Source organism: Balaenoptera acutorostrata, chromosome 1 (genome assembly GCF_949987535.1).
Source record: "Balaenoptera acutorostrata chromosome 1, mBalAcu1.1, whole genome shotgun sequence".
Taxonomy (NCBI): Eukaryota; Metazoa; Chordata; class Mammalia; order Artiodactyla; family Balaenopteridae; genus Balaenoptera; species Balaenoptera acutorostrata.
Window position 1 is genome coordinate 16,684,232 of NC_080064.1, and position 13,037 is coordinate 16,697,268.

Consider the following 13,037-nt stretch of genomic DNA (forward strand, 5'->3'; position numbering starts at 1 on the left):
GACAGAGCCTGGGGCAGGAGTGAGTGAAGCCCATCACGCAACACGGGGGCACCTACTTGTCCGGTACTGGATGCCTAGAGCTGCCAAGCAGGCCACCATTCCTGCCGCCAGAAGTGCCACCAGCACCACCAGCCGCTTCTCCAGCTGGGTCCGTGCAGCCCAGCACCTCTGGCCACTCCGGGGGCTTCGGAAGTTCACCTGTAGGGAAGGAGACAGGCGGGGCGAGGAGAACGTGAGCCCAGGGCCCCCACTACCCAGGAGGAGGGGATTCCACGGCAGGACCCAGCCCTGGGGAGACATCAGGGCTGCCTGATGTCCCCTCCTGCCTCAGGGGTGGTCTGGTTCCCATGGAATCAGTCCTAATCCAGGAAAGGAACCACCACCCTGCTCGGCAGCTCAGATTCGCTGCTAAACATCAGTCAAGCAGTCAACCCAGCTGGGCTTGTGTTTTTTGTGTCACCTGATACGGGTAGAAGAAAAAAAAAGAAGATCAGCTTTTCCCTGTTTCTCCAGTAAGGAGTTAAAAAAAAAACAGGATGTTTGGACTCGCAGGCATCCAGCAGACATCCAGCCGGGCTCTCTTCAGAGCTCCAGCTTCAACAGGCCGGGGGTGACACAACCCCCATGATGACACAACCACGGTGCACACTTCCCAGGGGCACAGCCAGCCTTAGCTGTCGAAACTCTCATAATCCCATGAGGGCTGTGTTCTTAGTTTCTTTTTACAAATGAGGAAACCGAAGTCCGGAGAGGTGAGACCCTTGCCTCTCATCACTCAGCTAAATGGGTAGAGCTCGGATTTGAGCCCAAGTGTATTGATTCTAGAGCCCGCATGTGGGTCAGAGATTAGAGTCTTGGGAGATGTCAGGGGAGATGCAATGGAGAAATAGCTCCATTGGAGCAGGTCCTCAAAGGGAGGAAAAAATGTCCTCAGCCTAACAGTCCAGCTAAACAGGAAAGGAGGCACAATGGGAGGAAGTGGAGGGCGTGACAGGGCCTTCCAGGCTGAGGAGGAACCCACCAGTCTATAGCACTCAGAGTCCTCGGCCCGGCCCTCAGACCCGAGGCCAGCTGGGGGCTCCCCTCTGTTCTACAAGGCGCTTCCTGCAAAAGCCAGGGCCGCGGGACAGGAAGGGTCCCCTGAAGGTGGGGTTCAGTTTAGTGACATTGTGGCCAACAGTCGAGCACCAACTCAGGGCCACATTGGAAGGACCACGGGGAAAGATAGACTCCCTTGTTTTCAGCTGCTCACTGCCCAGCAGAGAGGCAGATAAAGAAATAGACTGGGGTGGGCAAAGGTTCAGTCTGGGAAGGCTTCCTAGAGGTGGGGATGCCTGGGCTGGGTCTTAAAGAATAACTAGAAGCTGGCCAGGTGAATGGGGAGGGGAAGGGAAAAGGGGGGCCTGGATCCTAAGGGGTGCCGTAAGCCAGGTGAAAGACCGGGGACTTCTTCCTGAGGGCTGGAGTGATACGATTAGATTTACCCTTTGGAAAAGCCAAGGTGGAAGGAGCAAGGCTTGGAGGGGAGCAGGCATGCAGGCAGGGAGACCCACAGCCTGCCAGGAGGTGAAGCGGGTGATGTCAGGGGAGATGAGGAGACCCAGCCTCTGACCTGTCAGTGCCCCCCAACAGCTGAGGGGACAGGTGCCCCTAGGAGCAGGTCACAGCCTTCAGGGAGCCTCACACTGGTGCCTGGGGAATCTGAGGCTGGTCACCTTAGGGAAGGGCATTGAACAGCCTCGTGGTCATCACTGGCTATTCTGTGAACAGAAAATGACTGGGGGTTGCTGCTCTAGAGAAAGAGGAAGACAAGAACTTTTTGTGGAAAAAAAAAAAACAGATGGGTTCTACAACCGAGAAAAGGAACTTGAGGCTTGGTGACAATTCTGTGGAGGTCCGGGAGGCTCGGACACAGAAGCAGCTGTGTCAGGTGGGGGTCGGGGTCGGGGTGGGCCGCCTCCTGAAATCTCTTAAGAACCTTTTTAAAAACGTGAGACATGAAGATTCTGACCACGCTACTGGTGCAGACACAGCCTGGGACGATGCTGACATGCTCACAGCAATCGACGTCTATAAAGTGCTTTTTCAGAGGCATCAATTCTCTCATGCAGTTTACCCTGGGCACCGGTATTTCAGAGGCCCCCCCCAAAGGATTTGCCTTGTCTGGGGATGCTGACATTTACTTTTCCTGGGCCCCTGAGCTGGTCTCACCTTCTGCCTCCCACTCTGGGCTTCTCAGTGCCCCCATTACCAAGGCTCAGCTCGTTGGGGGAGAGGGGTGAAAAGCTAAGAGATGGAGCGACCTTGGTGTAACAGGTACCCCGTCCCCTCGGAGGCCAAGGATCACAGCCATCAGGGCTGGGGAAGCAGAAAATCCTCTCTTATGTGGACAGAGCAATATCGAGGTGCAGGGAAGCTGAGGAAGTGGAAGGGAGAGAAAGAAGAAATAAAAGGGAGAGGATGAAAGACAAAGGGAGGGAAGGAAAAAAAGAGTAATCATGGCAGGTATTGTTTGAGGGCTTTCTGTGCTCCTGGCATCACGTTCATTCTATTTTGTTGCTAGCTGATGCTATTCTATCTTCACAACATCCCTAAGAGTAGGTATGAATACTAGCTCCAGAAGAAACACAGGAAGTGGGGCGAGGAGACAGCGTGAGAAAACCCACGTCCCTCCCGAACCCACAGCCTCAGCCGAGTGGCCACGCTGTCCCCCAGGAGCAGCAAGCCGAGCTGAGCCTCATTGTTTAACGTCAAACAAACAGATGGTGTTCACTGCAGAACTTAAATAGAATTAAGTCAGAATTAAATTAAAAATTCATAGTTCTAGGCAGAAATGGCAAACGGAATTTGAAAATAGGGTTTTTAGCCTCCGTACTATTCTTTGCTCGACTTGAACTACCAGGTTGACGGGCCTCTTGGTTTCTGCACAAGCCTCGTGTCTGAGGGCAGAAGAAATCCAGAGGCATCCTCCCGCGGCAGGAGAAGTCACCGGGAGACTGCGCCGGGCTCAAGAGGCCTCTCCAGGAGAGCCTGTCCAACTCCTGGGTGCAACGGACGGGGCTGGGGCTGTGGGTCTGAGCCGCTGTCTGGCTCCGTGCTGTCTCCTCCCTGAGCCCCTCTTGTCCCCGCCTCGCCTCCTTCAGAGCCGGCCTTTTGGAAATGAGGGCGTGCTGATCACGAGAGGAGGGTCTGCAGGGATGCGGAGGGTCGGGGGATTAGTGACGGGCAGCCCTCTTGGTCTCTGGAGAGGTAACAGGTAAGGGGCATCAGCTAAGGTGCAGAGCTGACGCCTGGAAGATGGGGTAAGGATGACGGTGAATGCTCAGCTCACTGGCAGGCTTAACATCTTAGCGACTGTCGTGTGAGGCAGAGAGAGAATGAAACAGAAAGGAAAGGAGGCGCTGGCAAGACAGGTGGAGAGGGAGACCGAGAAGGAAACAGAGCTGGAGAACGAGAAAGAGGCAGGAACCGTCTAGCTGTCTAGCCCAGGAGTTCCCAGGGTTTCCACGGCCAAGGGAACAAAGCCCTGATGAGGGATAAATATTCGGTTACAGAAGTGAGGACCTGGTTCAGCAAAGTTCTGCAAGAACGAGTTCTGCAGGCGAGGATGGGACACCACGCCGGGGCCCAGGAGACAAGCCAGCAGAAGGGGCGGGGAGCCCAGCTTTCAGAGGAAGCAGGGGCTCCAGAGGGAAGGCAGAGTCTTTTCCTGAGTCACCGCCTGGCCCCCCAGCGACCTGGGCTGAGTGGAGCAGCGAACAGGAGTCAGTCTGGCCAAAGGTTTGGCAGGGAGCGCACCCACTGCAGCCCAAAGGCCAGACCACTCCGTGAGGGCTGGCAGGGAGGCCTGGCTGCCTGCCTTGAAGTCAGCCTTTCAGAGCAGACAGACCAGGACAGCCTGGCCCTGCATGATATCCTGCCTCCGTCAGGGTGTTAGGTTGGGGAAGTTTCTTCTAGCGCAGTTTCTATATGGTGAGCTTCTGGCTGAGGCCACTGGGGCCAGGCCAGAGTGAAACTGTAATGCCCTCCTGTCCTCCCCATTTCCTTCCTGAGCCCTACCTGCCCCTCTGCCCCTGTGCCTGACTCTCTTCCAATGACTGAGAACAGCTTATAGTAGTACCTGTGGGGAGGGAGGGGACTCCTTATATCTAAACAGGATCAAAGTCTAGTATTTAGAAGAAGCACTTTCCAGCTCTCTTGGCTTCCCAGAGAAACACCCAACTGCTGATGACACGATGGCACGGGAGAAAGGGCACAAATCCGAGAAGTCAAAGGTCAGCCTTGACTTTTATCAAGATCCCTCGTGCAACCCTGGGCAGCCTCTGGACCTCAGTCACCTATTTTTAAAATGAGGAAGTTGGATGAGGTGCCAGGTCTGACCAGCTCAGATCCTAGAACAACTCGAAGGCCAGGAGTATAAAGATCTAACAGGCAGGTAGAGCTGAAAGGGTTTCCTGGTAAAGCCAAGAGGTCTCTGTAAAGTACTCAGTGGGACTGTCTCTGAAATCACCTGCGAAAGACAGCTCTGTGCATGGCGGGGGTGGGGGTGGGGCGGGTAGAAAAATGAGAAAACCACCACTAAGAATTAAATATCTCGGCTTTCCTTTTTCTTGAAAAAATTGATTTTTAGGATTAACTGGATGAGTTTCAAAGGTTTTGGTAAACAGTTGTGGCCCTCTGCTCCCCAGTTTAGGCTGCAAGTGTATCTTTAGCTATTTCTCTTTGAGCCACTGGGGTGTGAGGAGACCAGGCAGCCAGTTTGAGCAGAACAGAGGCAAAGCTATTATATTTAGGGCATCACTGAGATATCATGCCTGGTGAGTTTTGATAATGATCCCGATAACAACCAAATGCATTTCCTGTGCATTATACATGGTGCTTTCACTTATATTGTCTCATTTCAATCTCTGCAACAGCTCTGAGAGGTGGATTAATATTAACCCCATCTTGCCAAAAAAAGCGGTTTAAGTGAGTAGTTTTCAGGTCTCAGAGCCCATGAGAGGCGAAGCTGGGGCTCCGTGTTAGAGATGGGGCTTTCAATTCTGTACTCAGTCCACAGTGACTAATTTTAGTTGACTGTAATTAACTTGTACCTCAAATATGAGATCAAGGAAAAGAAAAATCCTTTCAGGTGAGGTACAGGTAGAAATTTGCTCCAGCTAAATACAGCACTTTGTCAGCATGTTCAGGCAAAAAGGTGGCAAGTTTGGCTGAAAGATGCAAGTTTTCATTTACTAGTGTTGGTATCGACGACTTTGAAGTTCCGAGAACCAATGGGCTTCCAAACTTTGAAAAATCAAGTAGCTGATTTTTATAGCTGCCCATCAAGAGAGGGAGATTTTGGGGGACTGGGTCCATTTTAAAAAGCCTAAAATTGAGGGAGCAGTTGCGTTTCTAGCAATCACTCACAGGAAATTATTCGAAAGTCTAGAAAATGGTCACCCACAGTTTTACAGATACTGGGCCTACTGTCCAACTGTAGCAGATTGAGTAAATATACTTTTATATATTGGTACCATAAAGTATTATGATTTTTAATGGCAGCATGTTTTGGAAGTATTTTTTTATTGTATTTTATTTTTTTGGTCCCACCACATGGCTTGCGGGATGTTAGCTCCCCAGCCAGGGATCAAACTTGGGCACTCAGCAGTGAAAGCGCCAAGTCCTAACCACTGGACCACCAGGGAATTAGTGGAAGTATTTTTTAAATTGAGGTACAGTTGATGTTTACAAAGTTTTTAACAACATAGAAAAATGCTTATGAAGTGGCATTAAATGAAAATGAGCTCAACTATATTCTAAAATATATATAAGCAAATGTGAAAAACCAGAAGCGGTTATCTCTGAGTGGTGGGGTTACTGTTTCTTTGTAAATCTTTTTTTATACTTGACTCTTTTTTTTTTTCCCACAAATGAGCATGCAAAGTTTTTATATTGGAAAAAAAATCCCTATGATTAAAAACATAAAATTAATAGAAAACTCTGCTTTGTAAGATGAGATAAACAGGTTCTCGACTCTTAGAAGAACAATTGTTAGCTAGTTCACGTTTGCTTTAGGGAAGTCGGGGAGTCTCAAGGAAAGCCAGGCTGGGTACCCACAGAAATGCCTCCAAATTCTTGGGGCAAGCTTTTTGCCTTTTCCTGTAGTAAAAGTGGGCGATTTACCCAGTTTGGCAGTTTGGTGTACTGCCAACCAGTGGCAGTATGTACTCCAACCACATGCTAGCTCTGTGACCACAGGAATGTCCCCAACCTCTCTGAGAGTCAGCTTTGTCATGTGTAACATAGCCACAGGGGCCCTTACCTCATGATCAGAAAAAAAAACAAGAATCCTAGCAGGCCCAGAAATATGCATTACATCCATTTTCTCTAACTCCATTTTACAGATGAGGGAATTGCGACTTAAAGAGATTAAGCTGCTCACCCAAGATCACAAGTGGTGTCAAATTCAAAGCTGGGCCCCCGGCTTCAGAGACTGGGCTGCCTCCACTCTGCCAGGCAGCCTCAGGCGGATGAATGTACTTTGTGGCCTGAAAAAAGGCTATACCCACGTGGGTTGCTGTTATGATGACAACACAGCATATTATTTTGTTGTGAATCCCGAAATGCTTCTGTGCTGATATATTTAGAACCTTCTGTGAAAGATGAGACTGAAAAAGATTGCTGATTAGATTCTGTTTTGATTTGGGAAGGGAAAAGTGCCTGCCACAGAAATCTAATTTCCTGCTGGATTTAGCCTCTTAAGAAGGGTCTATGGGGAAGAGGGTCTAGACAGACTGGGTTTGATTTCTCACTCCCAGATTTCTAGCTCTGTGACCTAAGGCAAATTGTCTCCCCTTTCGGAGCCTCAGTTTCCTCATCTGTAAGTGGGAACAGTAATCCCTATAGCTCATGGGGGTGGTCCTGAAGTTAAGCGGGATGATGTAGGTAAAGGTGCTCTATTCCAGCGGGCAGACCACTTGGGATCATGAGTTTGGATCTCCCTGGGCCTATTTAACCAGACCGGAGGAGGGACTCAATCAACGCTGTTTCCCTTTACTAATATTATTATCCCAGCTTCTAAGAGCCTGAGTAGGGTTGGGCCTGGCAGCCTAAGTTTCCACACACCCTAAGCTTGCCCTTCAGAGGAGTTGTGATTTGTTGTCAATTCACTGGGCAGCCCCAAGACTCTCCTCAGTGCCCCCCTTGGTCAACCTGGCAGAAGTCCTCCTGGACTGAGCTGCTCCAGCCCCTCTTTAAGCCGGTTTTTCGGAAGTCAGGTCACAGGGCCCCCTTGGGCATCCTTCATATTTCCAACTCGCTCCCATCCACCTGCTTGAGTCCAAACCCAACCAGGGCTGAGGTCCTGGTCAGGACTGTCCCAGCTCAGCCCCACAGGGGAAGAAGAGCAGAAAGAAGCCACACTCACTGGTCTGCTACCAGGCAGGGAGGTGGTGGGCATATTGGAATCCCACAGGGGCAGACCCTGGGTTGGGGAGGAATTGGGCTTCCTGAGTAGGCTGAAAGGGGCAGGGAAAGGGGGAGCAGAGGATGGGCTCCAACCCCCAGCAAACTCAGGGACTGGGGGGAAAGAGGAAGAATGGGGTAATGCCCACCAGACAGGGTGACCAACCACCCCAGCTGGCCGAGGACTGATGGGATTCCAGGGCTTTCCAATGCTACAACTGGGACAGTTTTAGACTCTGCCGGTAAAGGGCTGTGTGACCCTGGGCAGGTCTCTCAGTACTCAGGGAACGGCCTCTTCTGTGAAAAGAGAACTGGACCAGCTCACCTCTACAGGATGCTTCAACTCTGCCACCTGGCCTGTAGCCCCAGTAGCAGGTGGTCGGGAGGGTTTGGGGAGGTGCAGAGCTGGGGAGGGGAGGCCGGTGGGGGGAGTCCAGCGTCTCAGGGGCACTTCTAACCCAGAAGGACTTTTTCGACAAGGAGCCCAGAGCTGCCGGTCTGGCACTGGCCCCCTCCCTCCCGGCTGGCAGGATTGGGGCGGGGTGGGGGCGGCACCAGCGCGACTGCCTGGTGGGCCTGGGCTGGGGGCTCTCAGAGGGCCCGGGTTCCTACCTGCAGGTGGTTTGGGTACACGTCACCCTCGGAGAGTGAGTCCACCAGGTCCTCCTCGTCCAGCGTAGCCCGCTTGTAGGTCGACATCTGCAAGGCCAAGTGCAGCACGGATTCTCTTAGCGCCTCCATGGCTCGCACGCCCGAATGGGGAAGCGGCCACCCGCCGCCTCCGCTGCCGCGCCCCGCCCCGGCCGGGACACCGAGACCGGCCCACGGACCGGCCTGCGGCGGGGGAGGGGGGTTCCCGCCTCCCTCCGCCACCCCCCTCCCCGCTTATGCAACACCGCGCCTCACCCCCAGCGCCGACAGCGCGGCGGCCACCGGCCACGGCAGCCACAGGCTCCGCATGGTGCCCCCAGCGACGCCCGGATCCCCGCCGCCGCCGCCGCGCGCGCCCGCGGGTCTGGCCCGGGCGGGCCCAGCTGTGAGGCTGGGCGGGCTTCGCACCACCTTCGCGGGCGGGGCCTGATCGGCGCGGCTCCGGTTCCCTCCCTGGCCGCGCGGGGGAGACCACCCCAGGGCCGGAGTCCCCGGGGAGATGGAGGCTGCTCCCTTTCCCAGAGGGCGGGGTGGAGGGGCCTTACCCCAGCAGGCAGGAAGGGGGCTCGCAGCAACCCCTCCTTCGAAGAAACATTAAGCTCCCCTTCAAATCAACCTCTACGGCAGATACCAAAAGTCAGGTATTAGGAAAGTGCCCCTAATTTGGCCTACAACAGTCAGGAGAGAGATTCCTCTCACCATTGTCCCTTACGGGCCCCAAGAGCGGTCTTGCCCATTGGAGCTAGAAAGATTAGGGGGAAAAAAAGAGGTGGTGTAAAAAAAGGCATGTGCCTCCCCTCTCATTTCCGCCTTCCTCTAGCTCAGGGGTCTTTAAGTCAGAGTTCATGATGATCTCAGAAAATTCCAGAGAACTCTCCTGACCGAGAATGAAAAATGTTATGTGTGTGCGTTTGGGTGGCTGGAGGGGAATCCCATGCTTGTCTCCAGGCTCACAGGTGTGACCTTACCCTCAAAACATTAACAGCTTGGGGCCTAGTTGAAAATCAGGAAGGTGACCCTTCCCTCAGATGTGGGGTGCTCAGGCACCCTCCCTCCCACCCGAGACCCCAGACAACCCTAACCCAGCAGTTTCCCAAAGGACCCTCCGTGTCCAGTGAGACCTGGAATACCCCGCATTTATATGTTTTCCTCAGCTTTCCAAAGTGCGCCTCTGTTCATTCCCATATTTGACTCTCACAGTCACACGTGTGTGAAGGAGCAGGCACAGAGGGCTGAGGTGACAGCCAGGGTCACAGCCACAGTGACAGCTCCTGAGGTCTCCTGGCTTCGCCTTCTGCCTTCTTATAGCCCTCTCTGCAGCCAGAGCGAGGCTTTAACAGCAAATTCTGATCTTGTTACCCTTGCTTCAAACTCTGCAGGGGCAGTCCCTTTACCAGTCCCCCATGGCCCCTGCTCACCCTGACCCTCATCTCGTGCTGCTCCCCACCTCATCTCACTCAGGCCCCAGCTTCTCTGGCCCTTCCTCTGTTCCTCAGATTCTCCAAGTTTCTCCTTCCCTCAAGACCTTTATAGCGCTGCTCCCTCTATCTGGAACATTCTTTCCTCATCTCTACTCCTCCCATGGCCGGCTCCTGCTTCAGATGTCAGCTTAAATGTCACCTCCTCAAATATCCCAACCATCCTAAGTAGACACCCAAATTCTCGATTACGGCACCCCATTTTCCCCTTTATAGTATTTACTGCAGTCTGTCATTTATTTATTTATGTTGGTTTTTACGTCTATCTCCTTCCCCCTCCCCAGAATTGTGAGTTTTATCAGGGCTGGGACCTTGTCTGGCACAGAGAATCCCCATCACCTGGCATACCATAGGTGCTCAATAAACTTAAAATGAATGGTAGAACAATTAGAGGGGAAGTGAAAATTACTCTGGGGAAGTGCCTTTGAATCCTTGTGCATCTAATTTTGCAATGCCCAAAGACAAAGGAAACATGTCTAAGCACCCTGGGAGAGGCAGGGTGCGTGGGAAGAATTTGAATTCTGGGGTCTTCTGCTCCACTCCCACTGGGTGCAGGACTTCCCATTACCCACCCGAGAGAGAGAAAGGGCTCCCAGGCTGCTTCATTTCATGCTGGGCTACAGCTGGGCTTTTTCTGAAATCAGGACTCTCAGCTACACTAAGCAACAGGTGTTAACCACCCCAGGAAAAGACCCTTGAAAAAGAAATTCAAGTCACCAAACATCTCTACTGCCTGGCACAGCAGCTACTATTTCCAAGGCACCTAGGGGTATGGGGTGTTTGTCAGTTCTTCTACATCCATCATCTCATTTAAGCTCTTGGCTCTGAAGCAGGTATTCTTGGCCCCTTTTACAGAACCTGAAACTGAGGCTCGGGGAAGTAACTTGCCCAGGTGTAGTGAAGCAAGGGCTCCTTCTCCTTCCGCCTCAGCTCAGAGGTCAGCCCTTCCGGAAAGCTCTCCTGACCATTCTTCTCTGACCCCAAGCAGCATCTGGCCCCCTGCTCTGTGTCCTCCGCCTCCCCAAGCCCCCCATCCCATGCTTCCTTCTATTGAAAGCACACAGCACCTTAAGTAGAAGAACCTTGAAGGCAGGGGTTGGGTCTCGTCAGGCCTTACATCCCCAAAGGCCTAGTCGGGGGCTGGAGCCTCCACAGGCGTCTGAGTGAAGGTGAGAAGCGAAGCAGGAGGCTGGCAGCCCATCCCAGGGGCCGAGGCCAGCCTGTCTGTGGAGGGATGACGAGGGAAGCTCACATACCTCCCAAGCAGAAATCCGCGGAGACCGAGAGCTGTTTATTTTTCAGCACACAAAAGATGAGGGGCCCTTCCTGAAACGCTGCCTGCCAGCCCCGGGCTGGGGAGTGAAACTGAACCCACCTCCGACGTGGGAATGGCTTAGCTGGCTCCGCTCCACAGGGAGCACAGTGGGCCCCAGTCAGCGAGTGACATTCCAACGACAGTGCAGCCCTATCTCTTACCCGCCAGCCTCTGGGCGGGGCCTTCCACACAATGTCTTGCTGGATCCCCACACCCACCAAGAGCCCCAACCTCAGCAGGTATCACTTCCCTTTTAGGAGAAGTGGGAGGGGACTAGGCAGGGAGAGGGGCTGGGCAGACCAGACACCTAGAATGAGCCACTGGGCCCAAGGTATCTCTCCCGACCCCGTGAAGCCCTGTGAGGTGGGGATCACCACCTCCACTTTACAGAGGAGAAGACTGAGGACTGGGGAGGTGGCGGCACACACCGTCCCCCGCCCCTACTGCCCCCCTCCCCTGCCCCAAGTCACCTGCCTAGAGAGTGAGATGCCAGGATGTGAATCCTCGCTGCCTGACCTCACCACGCGGCCTCCAGAGAACCCCAGGCACTCAGCTAGTGAGGGGCAGCGCTGGGCCTGGAACCTGGGTCCTGGCCTCCTGGTCCCGTGCTCTTTGTGGAGGGGGAGCTGCTTCTTCAGGTGAGACCTCGTGGAGTCCAGAGGCGCTGAGTGGCAGGGCAGCCAGCGCTGTTCTCCCTAATTGCCTCATTTGCGGTTGTGGGGATGCCCGCAGCCAGGGAGCTTCAGGGAAGGGGAAGAACCTCTGCTGCTCTTGGGGGGGAGTCTCTGCCTTGCTCTGCTCCCTCCTCTCCCAGGTCCGCTGAGCCCCTGGATGCGAAATGTGGGCCTGGTGTTCGTGAGAAGGGCTTGGCGGAGACCAAGAATGGAGGAGTGGGAACCACGGTCCCCAGTCCCCCCGCCTGCACAGAGAAGGTGAGGAAAGCCAGATGGAGGGTGTGATGGTGCCCGGCTCTGGAAACCCCACCCTGTGGAAATCAAAGGCCTGGGGTGAACAGAAATGAGAAGTATTATAAACGCTTGTGTGTTTCTGATGACAAAGGCCTCTGGCCCAGGGGCAATGGGTGTGATCCCACCGGGCATTTGCCCCGACTGTGTTAGTCACTCAGGTGGCTCTCGGGGTTGGTTTGCCCAAGGGCGGTAGGATCTTCCAAGAAATCTAGGAGCCCGTCAGAGGCAGCTGTAAGTGAAATTCAGTGAAATTCGGAGGCTTGCGACTCCTTGACCACATCCTCTGAGCCATTTTCACATTCTGTTTCTAAGCCTCAGCTCCTTAGGGATGCTGCCCTTTGTGGCCAGAGCCCCCATCAGTTCTTACCTCTCGTGCCAGTAATTAGTTGAGATCTGCTGAATCTTTACATGTCATCTAATACACACTCAGGTTATATGTTAGTTAAATACTTACATTTAACAAACACAATGATAGAGTAAAAGCTCTAGTTCCAAACCTCAGTTCAGATCCCCACTATGCCACTTCCCAGTTGCGTGAGCCCGGGCAAGTGACTCAGCCTCTCTGTTCCTCAGCTGTCTCATCTGTAAAACGGGGATGAAAATAATAGCACCTCCCTCGTAAGACTGTTGTGATACTTAAATGGTTACTATAAAGTGCTTAGAACAGTGCTGGGCACACAGCATGTGCCCACCAAGTGTTAGCTGTTATTATTTGTACCATCAATTCTTATAAAACACAAGGCTCAAAAGCCTCCAATTGATCCCCACCACCTAAAGAACAAAATCCAAACTCCTTAGCTTGGCATTCAAGGCCGCCCGGCAATTGGCCCAAACCTACCTCTCCAGACTCACCCTTCCCACATACCTCTCAGGTGTGTGGCCATCACCCTGACCCCTGATCTATCCCTCACTCAAAAGGAGTTTGCTGAGTCCTTGATGTTTGTCAGGCTCTGTGCGGCAAGCTGAGGGGGCAGCCCTGAGTAGGACTTGGTCACTACCCTCAAGGGACCTATGTCTCCCAAGACTGTGCCCCCTCCACCCCAACTACCGCTCTCCATGACTGGCCTACCTCCTCCTCCATGAAGTCCCCCCTCCTCCTCAGTCAGAGGGAATTATGCCCTTCCCTCTGGTGTACCCCCAGCATAGCACCTGCATTTTGTTCAGGCCTTTGTCTAGGTG

At 53.3% G+C, this 13,037-nt stretch overlaps 1 protein-coding gene across 2 annotated transcripts in view; it reads right to left on the reverse strand.

The window, feature by feature from the left end:
- ECE1 (endothelin converting enzyme 1) overlaps window positions 1–13,037 on the reverse strand; it is a 117,732-nt gene that overhangs the window by 53,791 nt on the left and 50,904 nt on the right. The window contains exons 1-3 of one of the 2 annotated variants that reach the window (XM_057543989.1): window positions 8,353–8,499; window positions 8,059–8,145; window positions 57–198 (exon numbers count right to left, since the gene is read on the reverse strand). In XM_057543989.1, coding sequence (XP_057399972.1) covers window positions 57–198; window positions 8,059–8,145; window positions 8,353–8,406 — 283 coding nt within the window. In that variant the 5' untranslated portion in view covers window positions 8,407–8,499. Of the gene's footprint in view, window positions 1–56; window positions 199–8,058; window positions 8,146–8,352; window positions 8,500–13,037 lie in introns of those variants that run through there. The other variant, XM_057543997.1, reaches the window with a different exon arrangement.